This window comes from Pipra filicauda, unplaced genomic scaffold, assembly GCF_003945595.2.
Source record: "Pipra filicauda isolate LSUMZ 115617 unplaced genomic scaffold, ASM394559v2 scaffold84_size4826128_pilon, whole genome shotgun sequence".
In the NCBI taxonomy this organism is placed as follows: Eukaryota; Metazoa; Chordata; class Aves; order Passeriformes; family Pipridae; genus Pipra; species Pipra filicauda.
Window position 1 is genome coordinate 224,776 of NW_024105031.1, and position 24,827 is coordinate 249,602.

Below are 24,827 nucleotides of genomic sequence, written 5' to 3' on the forward strand. Positions count from 1 at the left end.
ATTTATTTCTTGACAGAGATGTACAAAGCCTCTTTACTGATTTGTATTTGAGTCAATCTCTGATTTAATCAGATGCCATTTAATAAACTGATAGTTGGGTATTATTATGTCTGAAGTTCAATTTTTCCCACATCTTCTTAAATAAAAACAACACAGAAACAGAAAACATGGAAAGGACAAGAAGTCATTAGCAGCATGGTCAAACCTTTCCCACTTAAGAAATGGTTGAAATCTAAGCTTATTTATTCTAGAAGAAACAAAAAGACAAAATAAGATGTGGCAGGTAGTTTGGTGAAGAAGATTATTAAAAATAAAGTGATCTTGCTTATCTTTTCTGTAGTAAGAAAGGAACATAAATGAAATGTCAACACATTAAGCTAAAAGGAAGAAGATGGTTCGTATACCAAATAGTTAGACACATCCAGAAATATAGTGTAGGAATAATAAAAGGCAATTTTGGAAAATTAAAAAAGAAATAGAAAACTTAATAGTCATGCACCACCTGAGTCACCATTGCAAAGGCTGTTACTGCTCCTGCTTCAACACATAATCTGATTGTCAGCTGTGGTTCAGAAGGAATTTCCTTTCCTGTATGTACCTGTGTACCTGACTGAGCCAAGTAGTACTGCTTTTCTGCTAGAGAATGACTGTACTCCTTCTAGAGATTATTCTTTGTAGAGTTAAAGATACATCAGATAAAAAAAAAAAGAACAGGATAAGTGCATGGGTGACTGGCATCTAGAGCTACAGCTAATGACTGTGTCATGCCTTGGATACCACAAAATCCAGATAGCACATTTTATTTTTAAAGACTAATCTCTACCATTCGCTTTCTAAATTATATAAACCCACCAATTTTCTTTAGTAAATAGTTCCAGACACTTTTCAGGAAAAAAATTTATTTAAACAGACTGTAGACTTCTGAAACCATAATGGGGGGTTTTAAAACTAAGTATTTCTAAACAATCTTACTTCTATAGTTGTGTTAATCTTTTTAACGATGCCTTGTGAGCTTTGAATAACCTAAATCTAAACACACTAAAACCCTCTACGCTCACAAATAATGATCTACCCATAAGGTGTTGTCAAAGTGCAACTAAAAAGAGCAAAGATTTAGGCCAACATCAATAGTAATCCTGATCCAAGCCTCCCCCCCTTGCACACTAATTAGGAGATATTCCACGACATATTTTCCTGAGAACTACTAATGGGATGACAGTTCACAAATGTCTTTTCTGCTGTTATAATAATCCCCACAGTCACGGGTTCACGTTCAGGGAACTTAGTGAACTGATAAGAACAAAATCTTGTAACAGTTTCATCAGCTCTTCATGGCAAAGGAAATTAATTCTATTTCAATGCTTACCCATGTGCAATTTTCATAATGTGCTGCTGCATTGCTCGCATTTACATCTGTTTAATTTCATGTTTCCAGATCATGTCCACAGAGTTAAAGACATATAGGTGTATGTGTCTGCAAATATTTAAAGACCAGATGTATAGCAAGTGTCTTCCTGGCAGTGCTGAGAGGCTCCTAGTGGGACTTCAGATGTTTAAATCCCACAGGAAGTACTGAAAACCCTGCCAGCTGTCAGCCATCATCTTTAGGTGCCTAAATGTCTTTAACATATTGGTACTGTGTGTTCAGCTTGGAATATGAGAAACTGTAAGTGATTCGAACTATAGAATAGCAGTTAGGATTGTATACATATTGGAGTACAGCTAGTACAGTGCAATATCTTTTAAAAGGAATGAAAAGAGAAAGCACTGATAAGCTACCAAGAATTTGTAAATAACAGCTCTAGATTCTATGATACAATCAGTGCAAATATGTACATATTACACATGTAGCAGGTTCTGCAGAACAGGTAGGGGAACACACAGTATTTAAGCAAGCACTTTCTTGCAAAAGAACTTGGTCTCAATTGATGGGATTGCTTTGTTTATGTGAATGAAATTGATGGTGGTGGGTTTTCCCCAAGGCAATCCCAACTTTGACTAAGTCATTCTGTACTCACTGAGAGCAGAACAAAATCCATCAGTTTTATGCTGCATTTTCTTTCATGCTCCTTTAGGACAATTTATTAGGATGGCCTTCATGCAAAACACCCATTTGCTCTGCTCCCAGCCCAGCAGCACCAAGACAGCAGAGCAACAACGCACGACACTTTGTCTTTCCTAAGCCAAAGCCCCCGGAGTGAGCTCATTTCATTTGGAGACAATTCATGTCAGAGATGTAAAAAGGGACAGAAGGTTTACGTTGCGACTTAGAACAAACCAAAAAACACGACTACCTGGATTGATTCCTTGTTGCTCTAACTTTTGTTTACTGTCCCTTACTTGTTGCCATGCTTGAGTGACATGGCATAGAGTATTTTCCTGCTTCAGACACAGAGAAAGCATTTTCCATTGTGCTGAAACAGCTTAGAAACCTGACTGTTTCCTGACAGAGCAGAGTATAAAAACTCTGAAGAAAAGGGAAAAATCAGCTCCAAGCTAAAGAATATAAATAATCTCAGACAACAGAGCAATTTCATTGTTTACAGGACCCTTTACTGCTTACAAAAAGGATACATGGCAAAATGAGATTATTTTGTTGTATGTCTGATAGTACTGTGTTGTGACATTGCACCTGGTAGCCTGTGGGTGCCAGGAAAGAATCAAAGTAGCAGGGCTCAGCCAGCCTCATAAAATTGAACCAATTAATACTGTTTTGCCAACTTTTAAGTATTTCAGTAATTTTCTAGAATATTCATAACATTTGACACATCTACTCAAATATGGATTATTACAGGATGAGTATTTCTAATTTTAATGAGTATTTTAATGAGTATTTATAATTTTACTGTCTTCAGTATTTCTTGACAAAAATATTCGAAAAGGAAACAAAATTTCTTTAGAAACCACAACAGAATATACTTGGACGCAGGAAGGACTAAGAGTGCTTTTTGATAGACTGAATAAAGCTATTAAAATGCTAAATGAGAAAGAAAAAATCAGATTGGATTCTGAGGCAGTTTCTGATAGAAGCAAAATGTGAAGATTATGGCTTTAAGGAAAAAACCTACAAGAATGAGGAAAATGAGAAGTGGCTCATCCCTTGAACTTGCTGTCATCCAGAGTTTCTAAATTCACTTCACAACTGGGGGTGAGGGGAAAAGAAGGAATGATAATTGGGAAGTCTAAAAAATTGCAGAAGGAACATCTGATGTGCACTGGCACTGACAGAAAGCAGCCTCTGCTATGGGGAAGCACCAGATGAGGAGGAACATTGTACATGTTTCCTCTTAGATAGACATACATAGAATAACTGAGAGAAAAAAAGATACACCCAGGCTTCTGTGTGGTGAGGGGTATGGACCTGTTCTTCATTACTGGGGGTTGGGTAGCTATTTCAAAGTTTGAACATGGAAGCCAAACAGCAGAGCTGTGACCACAAGTCAGCTGAATTCCCACTCGCAGCCAAATGCTCCAGCATGGAACAGATTTTATTATTACAGCTATGTTATATTTTCCTTTATTAAGCTGCCTTAGATTTATTTTTAAACTTTTTTTTTTGGACAGGCTAGAGTTTTTAAATATCTCAGTAATACTGAAAAGAGATCTTTTTTACTGGTACAGTGGACATCCATTAGTGTATTAAAATGCACACTGGTGTGGCTGAGGCTGACCGGCTGAAAAACAGGGCAATTCCTGTGGAACCTGATGTGTCAACACACACTCGCTTTGTAAGTGGCTGTGGCAATTTTGGCTCTTAGTGCCCCAGTGCCAGAGATGATGAGCCCAAGGCAGTGTCAGGAGAATGGAGTGTGTCAATGGGCATCAAGTCAAAGTCTGGCAACCTCACTCCAGCTTCCAGTTGGAGATGCATTTCCCTGAGAGGGTTCAAGTGAACCTATTGCCCTTTGGCTGGGGTGTGCAGAAGACAATTCCATGGATATAGTACTGTATGTATTCCAGGTATTCCCGTCAATATGCAAATTGGTAGAGGTTACAGAATTGCTACAAAAAAGCATTTGGATGAATTTAAATTTCCCAAATACCAACACAGATTCAAAATGTGGAGGTGCTCAAAACTTTCTAGACATCAGATCTACCCAATGTTGCACTTGCAAGTATGGACCTTGCCTGGAGCAATTCCAACAGCCAGCTTTGGGGAAGGTTGCTGAAGGCAAACCTGCCAGTGGACAGGGCAGTAGGCATTGCAGCAGGATACCAACTTTCCTCCAAAAATGTATACTGCTGTCTGAAAGGGAAATGGGCTGAGAAATTGCTAATTCAGTTCTTTCACTTGCATATGTTCTGACTTAAATCTCCCCACCTACTCCTGTTTTGCAAAGGTTCTGGAAACAGCAGCAATTCCAGCAGCTTTGTAGCAGGGTAAATACTTATCAGGCTTTTAGGGCTTTTATGCTTATGTTGAAAAGTCACCCTCTAAAGTGCTATTTTAGATCCCATTGAGGATCAAAGATATGCATTAAATTACACTACTGAATCCTTTTCTGCAAAGGATGACAGAACTGGGATTTTATATCCGCAGCAGCAAGAGTACTGAACCTTACACACCTTTAAGAAAATGATAAGGGGGGGAAAAAAAAAGAAAAAAGGAAAGAGAAAAAAAAAGAAAGAAAAAACCCCATAATAACTGAATGCCATCTCTAAAGTTTCCTAAATACCAGCACCTTCATGCAGGTGCATGTAAGGGTGTTAATATTTTTTGGCAGAAAATTTAGGCAAACCTAAACATGCCAAACCACATGGATAACTCGTAATTGCAACAGAAAAACAACAGTATGTTATCCAAAATTGCCAGTTATACCTACTCTGTGATAAAACCAAAGAAGTTTCTGGGTAAGATAAAGGCAAAACATAAGGATGACTCATATAGAGAAAGCTTAAAAGCAGGTCTCATGTCCCTTAGTGAGACATGTAAAGATTCCCATAATCTTAGGATCTTGTTTGACTTTGCTTATCTATGCTTAGATAAATGTAAGTCATTAAAATGCACAGCCACATTACTTCATGTGGGTTAACAAAGTATGAAAACATCTAATAAATTCATGATTCATGTCAGTACTTTGAAAAACAGCAAGCACACATACTTCTAACCGAGGTACATTTTATTTGAAAACCACAATGTATGTTGCAGACTTTCTTAACATAAATAGTCTACTTTTCAGAGGTGCTGAAAAACTGCAACTACTATAAAAATTGATGGGGCTCACACCAAGGTAATGTAGTGTCACTTGTCCAACTCATTTACTCTTATAAGTACAGTTACTGTGAAGATATGCACGCTTCAGTCTCAAAGTGTGTTCACAGCAAACTCACAGTTTCCGGTAGGTTTAAAAGGCAACAAGAGACAAGCAGCTTTACACTGCTAATATAATATGTCACTGAAGTATCTGAGAGCAGAGTCAGAGCAACCAACTTGACTAGTGCCGACCCCAGTGAAGCGGGTACTGCAGGCAGTTGTTTGTGCATTTCCTTTGTCAGAGATTAATATCCTTTTCTAGCAAAAGCCTATTCTTCCTTTTTTTCCTTTTCCTTTTCCCCCTTTCCTTTTCCTTTTTTCCTTTTCCTTTCTCCACCATTTCATCAAAAAGCAGAAAAACAGGGAGAATGATGGGGCTAAAACAGAAATAACCTTCAGTGGGGCTGAAGTGAGATAGGGACATCCAACAGGGAGCAGTAAATATTTCCACCCGGATGACGGTGATGATGAGTGGGTTAGTCTGTCTAGCTGTGCCTCACGCCCCAGTGAACTCTACGAGTCAGGCACATTCAGGAAGGATGACTGCAGTGAGGATGAGCAGGGGAACAGAAAGCTTCTCTTATGGAAGGAGGCTAATAGACACAGGTCTGGTCAGTGTGCAGCAAATAAAGACAAAGAAGAAAGAGGATGGTTCTTCATTAGTACAACCAGGAATGAAAACCAAGAAAATGGTCACTTAAGCTACAGGACAAAAGTTGCTTAAAAACAAGCTGGTATAAAATTCTGTGAGTCAGTTCAGGTTAGGAATCAGGCAGAGGTTTCTAAAGAGCAAAGCAAGTGAGGCCCTGTAGAAACCCCCAGTAGTTACTTTGGTTACAGCTGCCAGCCAAGTGTTCAGCCTAACGTTTGTGGGGAAGCAAAATTGTGGCTGTCCCCATCTCAGTCTGCCCCTCATATCCTCTGTCACATCCCCATCGCAGGAGCTTACAGACGGGCACGGCTGTTACACAGGACAGACAGCCAGGAGCAGCACCAAAGCATTGGTTCCAGAACATCAACTGATGATCGTGGAACTTGTATGTGGGAAAAATGGTAAGGAGCCAGAGACAGAGGATGAAACCAGAAGGGAAGAGGCTGATGTGAGGGCGATGTAGCCGGCTTCGTTCTGATTTCCTAATCAAGGCTTAGCAGACATGATTTGATGTTAGACTGTTCTGACATCGGGGATAATCAGGCCAGCCAAGTTCAGATCTTGAACACGTGAAGAAGGAAGCCACGCAAAGAATAGTGTTGTAATGTTTCAATTTATTTCCTCTGAAGCATTTGCAAATGACATTTTTCCTGCAGCGGGAGAACCTTTGGTAGGGCTGGGATGGCAATGACCAATGGAGAACAATAAGCATTCTAACCCAAATCAGCATCACCAGCTCTCTAACTATAAAAAATAATTAATTTGTTTAGCACTTCAAGCTCAGTAAAATACAAAACCTCAGAGGCCATCCGCACTTGAAAGCTCCTTTGGATTAAGGCAGTGCAGGAATTTACACTCCCCAGGTTCCCTTTGCATACTTAAAGTGCAGTTGATTTTTACTCCAAGAAAGACAGGTTTTCGTAACTTAATACATTTTCAAAGTAGGGAGTGTCCACACCTGGAGTTACTCTGAAATAACTAACTACCCATATAGGCAAGCCCTAGCAGTAACACTGGAAGTATTTTCAGTGCTCAAGCACAGAGCCTGTGAGCATTCACTCACATACTCCATTTCATGTAGATGAATGTATCTATCAGGTTTCATAGGGTTGCTCATGCACATGCCAAAACATTTACAGGACTGGAGCCCTCCTTTGTAGAAAGGGATGTGTGTTGTTCCCTCAAGTATCACCTTAAAGAAAAATACTAATCCCCAGATAGGCTGCTAGTGTATCCCACCATCTCTCCCACCTCTCTGATACTATTCCATCTAGCTCTCTCACACTCCCAGATAATGCACACATGTTCACTCATACACAAACCCTACGGCACCCCTTCCCCCCATGAAAAAGTCAGCCAGCTGCTACAAAATTCAGACATTTCATTAACAGAGTTTACTGGATGATACTTCCAAGCAAAATAGAGACAATTAATAATAATCAGGACTGAAGGGTCTGAGACAGCTTATGAGTAAAGGATTGTATTAGTTGTTTAAAAAGGACAAACTCACTCCTGCCTGGAGTGATAGGGAACAAAGGGCAGTGATGTATAACCAGGGAGGAAAGAGACTCTCTCTGTGGCTTTTGTAGATTACTGTGTGAATGACAGGAGAGGCAGGAGCAAATACCTCTTTTCATTTGCTCAGCCTGCTGGAGAAGAATAGCAGCTCTTGCCAATGAAGCTGCAGCTGTGCTCCAGCTCCGTTTAATCACTGTGTACGACTGAGGGTTAATTAGCTGCCATTCTTACTCCTATTTGTTGTTCTAATGAAGATTTGCATAAATGTAAGAGCAGGGGGTAACTGATACTTGATTCTTCCCTTCAGAGAGGCCAGGGGTGGAACACTTGCCCATCCTAAGTGTTTATGTTTGTGGGAGATTCAGTGTTGCCTTTCCATTTGACCTGATCTGCTTCTGGCTGATGAATGGTGAAAAAAGAGTTCAAAGTTGCTTATCAAATAGAGACCCCTGTTGTGTTTCTGCCTTTAGAAAGGACAGAGGGATTAGAAAATTACTCCCAGCTGACAGAGAGGAAAATACATATATGCATGTTTCTGTACCTACATATGTACATATACATGATATATTTTAGTGATCTATCTATCAGTGATCTACCTATCTATCTACCTATCTATCCATCCATACACTCATTTAATGGCACATAACCAATCATTTTTAAATGATAAAATATCATAAAAAATAATGAGACAGGTAGTACAACTGTAACATATTAGGTAATAGGATTAAAAGTAAGGACCTGTAGATTTTTGCAAGCTTTCTGTTGTAAATCACTAACATTCAAAGTTCACTTTTTTAATAAAAAAAGTATCCATCATGAATGAGGAGATCTCCAAGGAAGGCAAAAATGACTCAGCAGTTCACATATACCTGCCATCAGTGCCTTGTGAGAGGGCACCACAGAACTTAAGAAATTGCATTCATTCCTCAAAAAATCAAAGGAAAATTTTAACACGAAGCAGTGACAAAATCCAAAACTACTTCATAATTAAAGAGAAGATTTGAAAATGAAAAATCATAAAATTCTGTTATTTTATGGTCAGGACAATGCTTATGGCTGGTAACTGAAAGAAGCTAAATGGAAGAACTTACCATTTTTAGTATGTTAACTTCTTGCACATGATACTATAGTATAGTTAAGTGTTTTCAGTATTCCTCTTACACACTCGGTCTGCTAAAACTGTTGTTTAACAGCTTTGGTGAGGATTTAAGAAAAAGATTGAGAGGGCAGAAATAGCGAATTTCTAAATTTCCAATCACTGCTGGAAAACGTCCAACTTTTGAGATGACTGTATCCCTCCTAAGAGAGGTGATCACCACAGAGCACACACTTATTGCCAGTTTCTCAATCTCACCAGCTTTGCAGTGGCTCTAGCTATTCACCTGTCTCTAAGACACATGAGCAAATATTAATTTGCTTTTCTTTACACTTCTGTCATGAATCTGCCTGACTACCTACAGAGGCACCTCTGCATATTTTGGGGTAGACACTACCAGAAACCAATCTTTCAGAGATGTAAGCAAACGAGAATTCAATACTCCTGAAATAAATATGCCTAAAATGGTAACACTATCACTCCAGCTCTTAGCTAGAAGGAGCACCATAGGTTTTAAGCTTATATACAGTTAGAAATGCACATGAAAATAAAAACAGTCAAATGTATTTCTGCACATTCTCACCTTATTTTGAGTCTTGAAATATTTCAATATTCTATTACAGCTTTTGATTCAGCCCCTGATTACACCAGAATCTCATATGCTGCCTTTTTCAAAGCAATTTTTAGCCCTTTGGGCAAATTAGAAAGAATATTGAAGTGTACAATAAAAATAAACTAGAAACAACCCTCATGACACATAAACAGATCACTTAATTTTCCTTCAATGTTTCTTTAATAATTTCTACATACTACAATTTTCCAAGGCTACAGTCAGAATTATCCATTGGTAAATAGGGTAAGAGAAAGTGGAAATTACAGATCTAGTGGTCAATGGCGAAAAACAAACAAAAGAGCTGAGGGGAGAGGTTAAGTGCTGCGCTAGTTAATAAGAATGACAGCTTGCTTTGAATACTCATACTGACTGCCCAAGATATTGAATAAACCTCATTGAAACTAATTTTCATTATTTGTAGAGTCTGTGTTAGGCATCTATCATTGTCAGTACTATTAATATTCTTTCCAGAGACCATATTATCAGCATATTTAAAGGAAAACTTTCCTTTTCAATATTTATTAACTCATTAATATTTCTTGGTAGTAATATCCTGGTAGTAATATTCAAATCAGTGCATACTAAGGTATTTTCTACTGATTAAACTTTCTGAATCAAAAGATTTTTATTCTCCAGTACTAAAAATGCACTTGAGCTCCTGGAATTTTGCTTGCTTTCTTTACTGTTTACATGAATGGCACACATGGTCTTATTTATATGAATGGGACTTAAAATCTACATTTTTGTCTTTTTTCAGTACGTTCAGTAAACCAGAGCACTGACCACATCCTAGGAGCTGATCAAATATGAACTGTGAATAAGCATCGATATGAAAGTTAATTTGTCTTACCCGGGTTGCAGTCTGTGAGGAGGGAGCAGATGGAGAGGAGAACTTTAGAAATGGTTAATGCTGGACTCCAGTTGTCTTTTAAAATGTCCAGGCAGATGACGCCTTGGCTGTTAATGTTACAGTGGTAGATTCTTGTCCGAAATGTTACCTAGAAAGGACAGTGCGTCTAAGTACAACAGTGTTCAAGTCAAAGATTACACAGTTATCAATCAATTAAAAAATCATAAGAACTAACATTTTGCTTTCCTGGTTGAAATGAGAGTATGCTGCTACTTTCAGTCAAAAACTGGGCAAGATAAAATAAAGATAATAAAGTCTGTCTGTTGCATCTCTGGCCAGCACTTGGAACTGGTTTGTCCAAGATGAGAATGGGACATATTTCCTGAGCTTCCCCTTGCCTTGGTCTCATCAATCACATTATTTTTGTATGGGGCCAGAAAAACCTGTTCCACCCCCTGATCTGGACAACATTCACAATTCAGGTCCACCGCTCCTTCATGCTTTGAAGGGAGTCAGAAGACAGATTCTTCTGCTGTCTTCATCTGTTTATCATTTGACCCAAACCTTAAGCTGGAAAAAAAGGGTGGAGGCATCACATCAATGACTCCTGAAAAAGATGAAGTGAAACATTTTTGAGAAAGGCTGCTCAAATAAAATGCTTTTATTTCCAAATTTTGAGTTACAGTTGTACCAACAGAACAACTTTTAGGGTTTTTCGGTAGTTGATTTTGAGGCTTTCCGCATCCATTTTATACTGTCTCCCAGGTGATCCTATACATAACAAAGCAAAGAGGAGAGCACTTCTTTTAGCCTAGAATGATGTCCTTCTGCTTCAAGTTGAAGATACAGGCCTTTTATTTTAAAAGAAGCTTAGCTAAGAAAGTTCACTTCAGAATGAATAATGGGGTTACTGGATAAGGAGGGACAATAAGAAAAAAACACCTCTTGGAGGTCATCAAGGACTAATTTATCCACCACTTCTACCCAAATGACAGGTCAAACCTGATGGTTCCAATGATGAGTTCGTAGAACCTAAAATCAAGATGTACATTTTTAGGGGTCTACTCATCAGCAATAACCCTGCCAACAGAGGGGCTGATTAGACATGAGACAACAGCAGGCAAAGCACACCCTGACTTAGGAAAGCCACGATCTTCATTGGAATTGGACAGTGCTAATAACTGGGAGTCCTTACGCACCTATCCCTGCTCTACCACACCGATAAACCTGCATCTGGAGAGTAATGGAAACTGATGACAGGGATGCTCCTGTTCTGATTTTCTTCAGTATCAGAGATCTCAGAGGGATTGAGATCAGGCCACTTAGCAGTAAGCAGAAGAGAGGATACAAGTGAAATTACACAGTATCTGGTTTATTTCTATTAAAAAAAATCATTCTCTAACACACTGAAAAATTCTGTCCCTTTGGATTAAATCAAGAAGCTTTGACAAAATAATGGAAAGAAAAGGTAATAGATTTATGGTATTAAAACACTGCATTCAACAAGAAATACTTCTTCTCATAAGTACTTTTCCACATAAATTTGGGAAAGCACTTTTGGATGTACTGTCATGCATCAGTTAGTTCTATACCAAGGACCCCCCAAAAAGCAAGTTCATCAGTTTTTAAACTGTGTCTAAAGGTATTGCTAATTAATAGGATAATTTCATAGTTTGCCACTCCATATCCTACATATTTATAGGTTCTTTCCTTTTTTCCCCTACACTTGTGGTTTTGCTTCTTGTCTTACAGCCTAAGTGCTTCACTTCTGGGACTTTCATGAGAATTCAAAATATTTCTGGCACAATGATCTGAATGAATCGAAATGCTCTGGCCAGATGATCTACTTTTTCCTCCTCATTAGGAGGTCAAGCACATTCAGCATTTGGTGTGGAGGAAGTCTCCTGCAAAATCAAGAAAATTATTTATTTAAATAATAATTATTATCGAGTGATAAAATGAAATGTTTGTCTGCAAAGGGAAGCTATTTTGAACAACGAAGGTTACAAATACACAAAAGTGGTAAACTACCTTACACACAAACTGCATGTCACAAATGTCCATAAAGGGAGCTGGTGTGGAGGAGCATCCTGTGAACTGCAGGTCAGTGCTCATAAAGTCCACAGTCAGGTTAACTCCAGGCACTCTTATACTCCAGTTAGAAGCGAATCAGGAAATGCTTCCTAGCAGGATGTCCCATGACTAAGGCAAACTTCAGCATCTGCTTAATTTTAAGTATTCTATGCTTACTTTTCAGTACAGTGTTGGAATAAAGTTTTTGCTTAATTCTTTTACCTGAACAAAGGTGCTTTTCCTTGATGAAAAATTTGAGGACTTTATTTAGTGGCATCTAAATACACTCGGTAATAAGATATATGTGGTCTCACTGAATGTGGGGGAAACACACTGAACCCATTACACAGATTAAATTATACCCTCTGAATTATTTATAGACAGGTCAGTCTGAGTTTGTAACATGCTTAAGGGAAGGTCATCAATTTGAGCCTGCATTTTAACATGTAACTGTTTTGCCATCAGCTGAGAGGACAGATACATTGCCACATGTTCCTGCCTCAGCTACTTTTGAAGCACTGAAGCAAGGACATTGGGAATTTGGCAGGATTCAGAGAGCCACTGAGATGAATGGATGTAGTTCATGTCTTTCGTAACCTGTTCAACACTCCACTACCATCTCAGACTACCCGGTGTATAAATGTAGATGGGACTACATCTGTTTGCAGTTGTAAGGCTACTTTTAGAAAATGCTTAGACCTGAAATGTAGCATTTTTTCACTATGAGCACATATTAAACCCATGACATTGAGAAAGATAAGGCCTGCAGCTTACCACTGACAAAAATATCACTGATTAGCCAAACATACCAGTGCACTTCAAAATGCCTGCCTAAGACAGAGGCATTTTTAATGTTTAAATAATCAATTTATGAATTGATAATTATAATGTTATATTTTATTAATTAATTTTAATATTGAAATAATAAATTCAATTAATTAATAAAAAGAATCACAGTTTTTGGAATTTCAAAAGAAGCTGTATTAATGAGAGCCTTAATATGCTGGAAACTGTGGACTGAAGGTGGCAGGTAATGGAGTTCTTACCCCAAGGTAGTAGAGTACAACTGGAATGACACATTGCTTTCCTCATCCAGGTGTTGCCTCAAATTGCTGATAATGTGGGAAATGCTGATATGTAACCTTCTGGATGTTGTGTTTAACCATACTTACATTTTAAGCTTATGCAGGGTCACTCCTATTATACGCATAGAGAGAAACCAAGTGATAATACCATTCCAAGGGAACTGCATTTTCTTTATTATGGTCATATTTTTACCTTTGATGCCACTTAAATGTTTCCTCTAAACAGTGCAGTCTAATTCTATTTATCCCCTAATGAAAACACCTAAACAATCCCATGCAGGGGCTCAAGGGAGTGTGTGGTTGTACAGGCAGAGTTATCCTCAGACAGTTGAAGGGTAGAGGAGTAATTTATGGGGTTTTTTTGAACAGTCAGTGTCCTCTATGGATCTATTTTCTTTGATTCTGGAATTTAGAAGAGGGTACCTGATTTTTGTTGAATAAAAGTGTAGGTCGGAAAAATGCAAATTACGGGAAATAGGGAAAAATTGGACTAGCTACCTTCTGAAAACTGTAAGAGTACTATACACAAGCTTTTGAAAGGTAATGATAAGGAATTTATATTCAATCAGTTTTGGAGGAAAACCATAATAAACTCATCTGTTTTTCCACTGCTGAATGCCAAACCCTTCTAAATATTGTAAATCAGAATAAAACAGATAAAACCCCCCTGTATATAGTCTCTTAGAAGAAAATGAGGTTATCTATTCAAAATGGGGAGAAAAATTATCAGAGAGAAGAAAAAGGACATGAAAAGCTATGTCTGGCTGTTCATTGAATAAGTTTTAGGACTGAAAAAGACTGTTTATAAAGCTTGGGAAGAGGGAATTAAGATGGATTTTAGTTGAGTGATTGGAGGCAACTGGTTGAAGGCAATATAAATAATTTCTGGATATTGAACACCCATTTTCCAGTATGAGGTAGTCTTAAAATAACTTACTATCTCTCTTTTGAACTGAATGTTCCTCTGTGAGGTCTAAACCCAAGCAGCCACTGTGGTGCTGGTATCCATGTGTGTGATTTGCTTAACCTTCACCGTGAGATTCAGAGGCACATAGAGGCACTGCAGCTCTGCAAGGGCAGATCCCTCAAACACATCGCACACACTTCCAGACTTCACTGAATTCAGTTGCAACCTTCTTCAGAAACATATCAGAGGAAGCAATGATTCTCCGGTGTTGCTTATTAGCATGTAAGGGGTTACAATGTGCGCTCAAGAATTGCCTTCTTCAGCCTTTTTGGGTTCAAAGCCTCACCTCCTGTTTCTCATTCCTCCCACTGGAGCCTGGTGACTATGTAGGGAGAGATGAAAGATTCCCAGAGCCAATACGAAAATAAACAAAACCAACCCCCTTTTGCTTGGCCAACACGGGAAGCAGAGCTGGGATCCCAGGGCTCTCAATCCCACGGTTTTGGAAAGTTCCTTTCAAGTCCTAGCATGTAAGGGGTTACAATGTGCGCTCAAGAATTGCCTTCTTCAGCCTTTTTGGGTTCAAAGCCTCACCTCCTGTTTCTCATTCCTCCCACTGGAGCCTGGTGACTATGTAGGGAGAGATGAAAGATTCCCAGAGCCAATACGAAAATAAACAAAACCAACCCCCTTTTGCTTGGCCAACACGGGAAGCAGAGCTGGGATCCCAGGGCTCTCAATCCCACGGTTTTGGAAAGTTCCTTTCAAGTCCTTTCATTTCTTACAAGGATGGAATCCTGCATGCCTGCCTGAGATGAAACTTCTGTCTTCCTTAAATATTCCCCTGGAGTTCTGTTTTAATAAAACAGTAGTAGCACTACCTGAAGTGGAAGAAGTTGTACTGCATACAGAAAAGGTTATATATATATTAAAAAATATGATGCCATTTATGATGATGTTCATGAAGCTCAGGAGGGAGTAAATCATTCCCATCTCAGTTTGTCAGACTTTATGAGCAATAGATTTGTCTGCTCAAACAGTAAAAACAAGACCAGGGCTACACTCCTTAGCCATATGAGAAAAATAAAACAACCTAAATGAAAAATATCTATAGTTCTGAGTGAGACAATGTTCATGCAATAACCTTTACATTAATTAGCATCCTTTAATTTCTTACAGAGAGCACTTCATTTTATCTACACCCAGCACTGAGGACACCTTTCTAAGACAGGGTGGACCATCTCTGGTTTTAAGTACAGATTTGTAGCATGCACATGAACAATTCTCGAGATACTTGATGGATTATCACAAGAAGTGCATAATAATAAATGACTGGCCATATGATGCTCACTATTAAAGAATACAATTTAAATTCACACCAAGAAATAAAACTTCATCCAATTCTTAAAACACTTGCTTACATCTAATTTTGGTAGGTTTTCAAAAGTTATAATTTATTTTACTGAAGGATAATATTTGGCATCTGCATTAGCAGGAAATAATAAACTGTGATTACTTTTGCTTGACCTACAGAAAAGTCTGGTATGCAAAGTATGCTGTGTTTCTCTGGCAAAATGCACCAATGCATCAGTAGCCAAAAGTGATAACAATTTAAAAGGATGTAATAGCATCCACATGAGTTGACCTTTATATTACTGAAAATCAATCAGTGTGCAATATGAGTAATTATTCATTATATTCGTGGTAATTATGGAGCTGAATAACTACTCGTACTGTCTCATTGAACAGACTCTTGCAGGGGAAAAAAACTGAATAAGCACAGCAACACTAAGCATCTTCATTATATAAATGCACTCCTTTTGAACACAGATTTAACAGCAGAAAAAATAAAAAGGGACTTTGATAATCTTTGATGTATCCAAGAGCGCAAATAAAAAATTGTCCTAAACTGTACAAACTTTTCTAAAAACAAAGGAAGAGAAGAAGAGAACAAGGGAAATGTATTACTGTTTGGGTTAGGGTCAGTCAGAATAGAAACAAGATTTAAGATGCCAAGCATCAAAAGCTTTCTGCAACAAAGTCACTTTGACTTTTTATAAAATGATTTTCATATAATCAGCATAATCTTTCTTGCGATTAATAGTTCCATATGGAAAGTCAGCAAAAAAGTTCTTCTATAGAGAGTGCATTTTTTAAAGATTTACTTGTCATTTAACTTTTATAAAATAAATCCACCCTTCTGAAGTTTAAAGCATGCAGGCTGTATTGCCCTAGATGCACACCTCTCTGAGATCACCAGAGTGCTCCTTCCTGTTGCTCTTGGCATGGGTCTGCCAGTTGTAGGGCTGAGCGGGCAGGTTGTGGCAGGCACTTCAGGACCTATATTTTATTCTAAGAAACATGGGCCTTTTTTTACCTTACCCAATTTTAACAGCCTTTGAGTATTTAGGTACTCCCCATATGAGAAGTCCTAGGCAGACTGACCTCAAAATTAGTAGTTTTTTGTCCTGATCAGTTAATCTGCTTTCATTCTATTGTAATAATGTGCATAAAATCTTTCTCTCACATCTATGTATATATACCTCTGTGTGTGTAAAAGAGGACAAGAAGTAACATTGACATATGATGTATTTTTAGATCACGTGGATTTTATGGAGTAAAACATGCTTGATACAGCAGAATTATGTAGCTTCTGAAACATCCAATAGACAACACAAGTTGTCTTTTGAAAATATATTTGACAAGCAGCATGCAAACCACTGCTGCAAGGCAGAAGAAGATATTCCCCACAAGATGCCTCTAAAGGCCTTTTTGAGAAGCTTCATGTAGTGGGTATTCATAGGAAATAGGAAGAAATGGTGAACCACCTCAGTTTTGGTGAGGGAAACCAGGAAGAGTTCAGCTGGATAGAGCCAATTTAATCAAGACTAAATAAATCAGTAGAAACTAGTGATATAAATTAGTATATTAAAAACAGAGAGAATAAGAAGGCTATTCATTAGAAGAGTCATTGGCAATTCAATTTGCCAATTACTAGAAGAATTATCAGATAAATGAATTTAAAGGAAATCTCAGAGATTTACATGGTACTGCCTTATCAAATGCCTTTTGTATTTATTCAAAATAAAATGTAGTTATTGATTCTCTCTTCAGACTAACATATTTCTGCTTCCATCTCCATCCTCCACATTAAATCTCTCTGATTCTGTCATTCTGAGAGATATTGAAAGTCTCTTAAGCAGCCACCTGGGTTTGACCTGTCCCAAGCCCTGTAGCACTGCATGCTGCCCTATAGGTTCAGTGTTCCCTGAAGATATCGTAGACTCATACAATGGTTTGGGTTAGAAGGGACCTTAAAGATCACCTAATTCCAATCCCCTGCCATGGGAAGGGACACCTTCCACGAGACCAGGTTGCTCAAAGCCCTATCCAACTTGCCCTTCAACATTTCCAAGGATGGGGCATCTCAGGGATGGGACCTATGGAACAAACTATTTCACTGAAGGTGGTGCAAGCATGTAAACCACACTCTGCAGTTCACATGCCTGGGAAGAGTAGGATTCAGGCCTATACTGCTGGCTCTAACAATGGTCTGCTGGTGGTAGGTTGTGCATTTCTCCCTCTCAAAGACGCCTGTGCATCTGATTTCTGCCTGCAAACACCCAAAGACTTCACTTGCTGGGAAAACCTGCCAACTCCATTTATTGTCACGGATGAAGGATTCATGGGCTGCTCTCAGCAAGAAGATGTAAATAGAAAGGCTGGGTAAGGAGAACAAGGGAGCGTGGAGGCACAGCAAAGGGGCCGGGGGAGGCAGTGGTGTGGGAATACGCCAGGCGAGGGTCCTCCAGACCATCAGGAGGAGGAGGATGGGGAGGGCAGGAGGCAGTTGAAAAAAGCTGTTAGCATCACAGCATGGCACTGAGAACTAATGTGATGTGACAGAGGCTATGAGAGAGGTATGACGAGGCAAATGAATGTAAGGGATAACAGTGATAACCAGCCACTGCATTTGAAGGTTGGTCTTATGATGGCAATATCTATCTGGGACGGGGGGCAAGAGGAGGTAGACTGAAGCCCTGCCTGCACCAACATTGCAGAGATGTTAAAAAGGGATGATCAAATAGGCTGTACTTAAGGTTATTCTGAGTTTGAGAGCTTCAAGTGTAAATTGTATTAATAATGATATATGCAATTTAAAGTGTGTGTCCGCCTTGCAAAGTTCATTTTAACAATTCAGATTAGAAATACCAAGAAATGCTTATTTTTTTTTGCATCTACTCTTGTAAGCACTGCTTTTCTATTACCCAGCAGATAAAAGTGTCCTTAACAGCCAATCACATAGAAAACAAGTATCAAAATGTAGAGTAGAAGCCAGGAACAAAAAGAATTACCCCTCAAACATGAGGCTGAACCTTTGAAATAGATAGAAAGTGTCTACCACAGGAGAAAGATTCCACATAATGAAATTTAGTGCACAGAAATTAGTGCTATATGATAATTATGTTTAAAAAGAGATGTTTAATATTGCCATTAAGACCAGATTCTACACACACTATGCACTATATTTACAAAGGAAAAAGGCCCTCCTTGCAGTCCAACAGCTGATTTAAACTAGCTAAGCTTTCAAATGCTGAGAATAATTTTTCAGTCAGTTGATAGACACATGAGATTTACAGAGGAAACAGAGTTTTCTGTTATTTTAATTTTGATTTAGAGGTGATTTAGCACATTGCAGCCTTCAAGTCCTGTGAACCATTTTTCAGTCAGCTGAGATTAAAGTCCTAGCAAGATTAATTGTAGAGTTGGGATTAAGAGATTTTATAAATCACTCAAATTCAAAAATAAAGCTTGTACTAGGATAATGATAGATATATCCATATTGTATCAGCTACAGTTAAATTGAATTGACACTGTAATAGACTGAACGTAGTCAAATATGACAGTAGAAGTTATTAATAAAGATTATTCTTGATGAAAATGCAGACACTATTGCAGTGACAGTTCCTGGGGGGAAAGTTCTCTTGAAGAGTATTCATTTTTCTACAAACATTTTTCTACAAACACCTGTGTGAAAGACCCTGGTATGGCTTCCTGATTTGTCAAGGCTTCCTGCTCCAGAGGGACAGTAGGCAGGATTATGAAATTATCGCCATTCCTTCAATAACTGTAGTGTACATAAAGAGGTGGTGTTAATTTCTAGTGATGGCTAACCTTTAAAGGATCTCAGACAAAAAGCTTGCACACTTGTGGAATTCACTGATTTCTTATGAGGACTGAGGACAGATATTGAGTTGAAATTCTTTCTGTCAGATCAGGCTGACTAAAAGATGTGATACCCTCTACTCATATACACATGTACATATATATATACACACACACATACATGTGCACCCACAGATATGGACACACATCCTCCCACAAGTGACATCTCTGCATAGCTATATATCCCATTCAATATCCCAAAGATAGAGAGCTTTCCTCTGCTAAAGCCAAGAGGTGAACTGTCTGAATCCATTAAGGATAAAAGGAAGACAGCAGGAAAAAGAAATCTCAAAGGTATTTCTAAAAATCAGGTTGAAGGGTCATTAAGGCACTGAAAAAATGTAAGGTTATCTCCTTAGCAGGTCATCTAAGTATTTTTATTAACTTCTTTAAGCGGTTGCTCTGAAGAGGGCCCACCTTTCTCTATTTTTCAGCCCGCAGCACTACAAGAGAGATGCTGTATTTTGGGGCTAAAGTGAAACCTCACCTTGCGACTGAGACTGAAGCCTCAGCGGCATCTGGCCTTTAGCAGAAAGTGAGATCATGTCCACATCTATGCTTTGCTTTGCCCGTTCCACACCTTCCTCCTGTCTGGCATCTCATAAAACCAACGTGATCCTGAGGATGCAGCTGAGAGGAGAACCGTGATTGTGCAGGCTGCCGCTTTCTTGCTGACTCAGCCAACGAAGTGCTCAGCTAATTTCCGCAGTGCTACAGCAGCTTCCTCGCAGTGGAGGCAAGGGAATACTTTTAATTGATTAGAGCATCCCAGAAAACCTAAGCTAATTTGTCAGTTCTTGGATGAGCTGTTCTAAAAATCATGTTTCCCGGTTGTAGAGCTAAACCGAAATTAGCCTGGGCTGGCCCTCCATCACTCCTACTCAAGCTGCATTGGTCACACATAGATAAACTTTTTGGGGAAAGGACAACTCCCTCCTCTGCATGAGTGTGCTGCAGTTGTGAGTGAGGCCAAAAGCCATTGATTTATAAGGAAAGCAGACCTGAAAGGGTCAGTGGCCCTGGCTCAAATAATCTGGAGTCCAGTTTCAAGGCATGAGACAAAGGTGAAATACTGAAATTGACTTCAAAGGAGAAAAAATTAGTACCATGAGAGTAAATTATACTCTGACCTAACACACAGTATATTCTGTGATGGTTAAGAGTAACTTAATTTGATAATGTGCCAGTGGTTTAACTTCAGAAAGACATTGACCGGTAGCGACAAACAAAAAGAAAACTATGGATCCACAGGGAAAAGACTTCATGCAGACTGGAAGAGAAACCTGATGGCAGTGATGTGTGGCTATACAAAACTCAGAATGTGAACTGGACTACACAGTATAATTAGAGGATGTAAAGAATAAAGACAGAACTTCAAAATCTTAGGAGAATGTGATGTCGAAGGCTACAAAGGTGTAAAAACTGAAGAAAGACCTAATAGCGAAAGTTTGGATAGATACGTTTTCTTTGTTAAACAAAAACATGAATGAACAGGTAATTCATATTCTTCTACAAGATAACGACAAAGTAGAAAAGCAAGTTAATTATCTGGAAAAACAAATGAAAATTAGTTTATAAATTTCTTAAAAAGAAAAACCAAAATATAGGTAGAATCTTCATGTGCAAACGTGCTCTCAGTTTTTTAATTTTATTTTAATTAATGTTTTCCAATGTGCAACAGGGTGCCCAGTAATCAGAATAGGCATTAAAGTGTTTATAGAAGCAATCTGGATCCTTTAGAAAATATTGAGAACTTTGTATAATACAAATCAAACAATGGTTACACCACAAATATATTTAATTATAATAATAATAAAATATTATACATCTATCCAAAATCCATTTTTAATATATTTTCTTATTTTAAAAATTATTTTACACTCCTCAATGTCCATGTGCAACATCCACATGCATGATAACAGAGTGCACAACATCTGAGAATAGAAAAGGAAAAGGGATTGTGGAAATCTTTCTGCTGATTTTAATACACTGTAGATTAGGCCCTTTAACAGTAACTATGTTATATGACATGGGCATTTGCCTTTGGAACCTCAGGCTGGGTCAAGTAACTAAATCTGGCAAATACAGTTTCTGTTTCTTCCCAGGTCTTTTGTGGTCACATTTTTGGAAGATCAATTTTGACAGTACTCATTTAAATATCTAGTTGCTTCATAGTGAAAGAGGGATGAAAATGGCCCACAGAAATCTCAGGAGTAATGTACGAATTCAGTCATAGCGAGAAATGTGAATTAGACCCTTTCTGCTATGTTCTTACAGGAAGGTAATCTTGCCAACATTCAGGAATACATTTTATGTCTTTCTCAGCACATTTCACAGTCTTGTACTTTAGATTTTCTAAGATGATAGAGCCGTAAGGAGTGGGACTATAATTAGAATAAAATCTAAGATGATTTATTCCCATAACCCTAGAACCCATGATTTTGAGAACAGCACCAAATATCACAAATCTCGTGGTGAAGTAGAGATGTCAACACCCAGTGACACAGATAGCACCGTACTGTGAGGCCATATGTTATGTTCCACGTACTCACTACCTTTCTTTTGCTAGAAATAAGCTTGTGGAGAACATATTTAACCACCCCTTCCCAACAACACTGACTGTCGGCAGCTACCTTATGATAAGCAGTCGTCTTCCCATGCTGCTTTATTCAAGGGATTTCCAAACTATTTTACTTACGAATGAGTTTTATAGGGTCTGGAAAATAGGTGTAATGAAATAGCAACAGTTTGAGAGATCCTACAGCAGGTCTGAAAATAGGGGTCATTTACAACCATGGCTGAAGTGACTAGAATAAGAATCCACACGTACAACATATGCTTGCAACACAGTTATATCTGACATTAGTCCCTTGTGCACACACACTCATTACTTTCTTACAGATAACAATTTCCCTCATTGTAAATACTGGCCTTTTAGTAATACAATATGCCATCATCAATTCTCTCATCCTTTATCAAGCAGTACATTTTCATATGATTTATGTGCACACATTTCTTACAATGACAACTGGCATCAAGATAAAGGCAGACGAAAAATCTATTACAAAGCAGGACAAGAACCACCTCTTTGCTTGACATTTCATTAATAAGCAACGCACAGCTGCATTCCTCATGTCTCAAAACAACACAGCGCCAAACACAACTGAGTATAGATTGAAAAAGACTTTACCTTGTGGTGAAATAGCAAACTGGATCTCCAACTTCTATTTAAAAGGATGTCTATTGCATATACTGCCTCAAGACTCAAAAGATTCAACAGAGAGAATGACAAAAGATGTCCCTGCAACTTGTCTTTCAGAACTAATTCTTTACATATTAGGTCTGGATCTCTGAGAGACCTTCAAGCTTTATTTTATAGACAATACAGCCATTTTATCCTCTAAATAATACAGTTTTAATTTGCTGGGGGCCTGAATGTAACCCTTGCATTACAGCTACTATGAAAAGGCTAAGCCCAGGAAAAAAGCAACCAAATGGGGCCTATTATGACAGACCTTGTATAGCAAGTGGGCTGAGCTGGATGGGAGTCAGGAATAACAGGACATCATCCCAGCTCAGTGTGACCAAAGCTTTAACTTGCTGAAGGAAAAGTTATAAAGTTTCAGATTCTTACTTCACTATGTAACAACAGTTGCCTAAGTCAGAAAATGTGCAGTCAGCAAAGTGTAAAACCCCTGTAAGACCTCTCAGTGACCTCAAAGCTTCCCTGAACTGGAACACTAGAGGTGGGAAACAAAGCTAGATCATCCCTTATCCTGCCATACTGACCCATCTTTAAGTCACTAGCTGGGAAAGTCCAATTTACAGAGTGGCAAATGCTTTGAATTCACAGCTCTCTTTTTTTTTTTTTTAAACTTTCCCTGATAGTATCAGTGTTAACTGATATAAATGTTACTACTGTGGCATTAAAATTCTATTTATAAGCACTTATCTTTCAGTGGTCTACTCATGGTAATCCAAAAGGAATCAGCTACTCTCTCTTTTAATACAATACCCTTTTGTTATGGTCCAACTGATCCTTTCATGAATGTGTCAAAAAGAAGGTAAATATTTTTCATCTAATAGCTCCTTCTGTGGAGTTCTTCCAGACACTTATTGTAGTGGTTTGAACCTTGTTTTCCCCAGGGGCTAAGAGAAGTGGTAGACCCCAAGGGGTGGAAACCCCTGGAAGTTTTGAAGTTCTGCCCAATGGGCGCTCCTGCAGAAATGTAAACATACCACAACCAGACCGGAAAAGAAGAGTTGTAGTTTGGTTGAGGAGAGGTGACCATGTTGTAGAGCCACGAGGAAGGGGCTCTGAGCCCCTTGGGCCCTCTGGGGCCTCCCAGCCCCTGGCTGGGGGGCTGCAGGGACCTGGAACAGCATAAAGCTGGGCTAGGTGCCTGTAGTTATGCCGGGAGATGTTTTCTCCATGGGCGCAGAGCAGCAGCCGACACTGACCAGAGAAACGGTGGCAGAGAGCCAGAGATAAGAACCTGAACTGAAGGAGCAACAGGAGCAACATGCAGCACCAGAGAAAGGACTCCTGGAAGGAGAGCTGAGGAAAGGAGAGCCAGCAACTGAGAGCTACAGAGTTCTTGGGGGTAAGACTGTACCACACTCCCCCAAAACTCCCTTGAGATCCCTCTTGGAGAAGAGGGACATGGACTCCTATTTTGGAGAGCAGTTTTAGACATGCAGCACCGGAGAGAGAGGAGCTGAGAAGCTCGGAGCGTCCCGCAGCTGGACCAGGACGGCCAGATGGAATGTGGGGGGGGCGACCTTGGCTTCCCCCCCCTTGCACTGCTGCCACGTGGCAGCCTGAGAGACAGGGCACAGAGGCCCTGCAAGGAGCTTGAATCTCCTGGAGATACCAGACCGTCACGAAGACCCCCCTGTGTCTTCGTGATATGACGTGGTGAAACGACCTTGTCTGGGGTTACGAAGACCACGGAAGACCCCTCGGTTGTGAGGCGATGGGGCCGGGGGAGCTTGAATACCTCCCTCGTGGATGCTGGCAGAAAGCCAGCTATCAGCTGCTGCATGCATGAGAAGAAGAAACCTGCTGCCTCAGAAGATGCTGCTGTTTAAGGACTGGAAGGGATCTGTCCTTCTTTCCCTCCTGGACGTTTATTTGGAGGGGAGAAGAGATCTGATCCATTGTAAATACATATGTCATGGTAGAGATAGTTTGTGATCATGTGTATAATGTGATATGGTATTTATTTGTACAGTCATTGTAATATATTCCCTTTCCCCCACTTTGAGTCTGGTGTGTTTTGTCTGGAAAAACCCATCTCACATTAGGTTGAGATGTGGGAGGGGGAATGGAGCTAGGGAATTGGATGTCGGGGCTATCTCAAACCATGACACTTATTCTCCACAGTTGTAAGGTGAACAATTCACCTTTTTTCACTTTGTTTCATGAAAGACAGGCCCATCAATTTATTTGATTCTATTACCAGCCCTGTGGAGTAAATTTTCCCAGTTTCTGTTCCTGTTAGTGAACATGTGTGTTAAGATTTGCATTCAGTCTTGCAAATAAAGTCTTAC

General features: G+C 39.1%; 1 protein-coding gene across 2 annotated transcripts in view; it reads right to left on the reverse strand.

Annotated features, from left to right (window-relative positions):
• Nucleotides 1-24,827, reverse strand: part of LOC114000521 (ubiquitin-conjugating enzyme E2 E2) — a 207,612-nt gene that overhangs the window by 13,214 nt on the left and 169,571 nt on the right. For both annotated transcript variants that reach the window (XM_027744892.2, XM_027744891.2), the window contains exon 5: nt 9,984-10,131. In XM_027744892.2, coding sequence (XP_027600693.1) covers nt 9,984-10,131 — 148 coding nt within the window. The remainder of the gene's footprint in view (nt 1-9,983; nt 10,132-24,827) is intronic.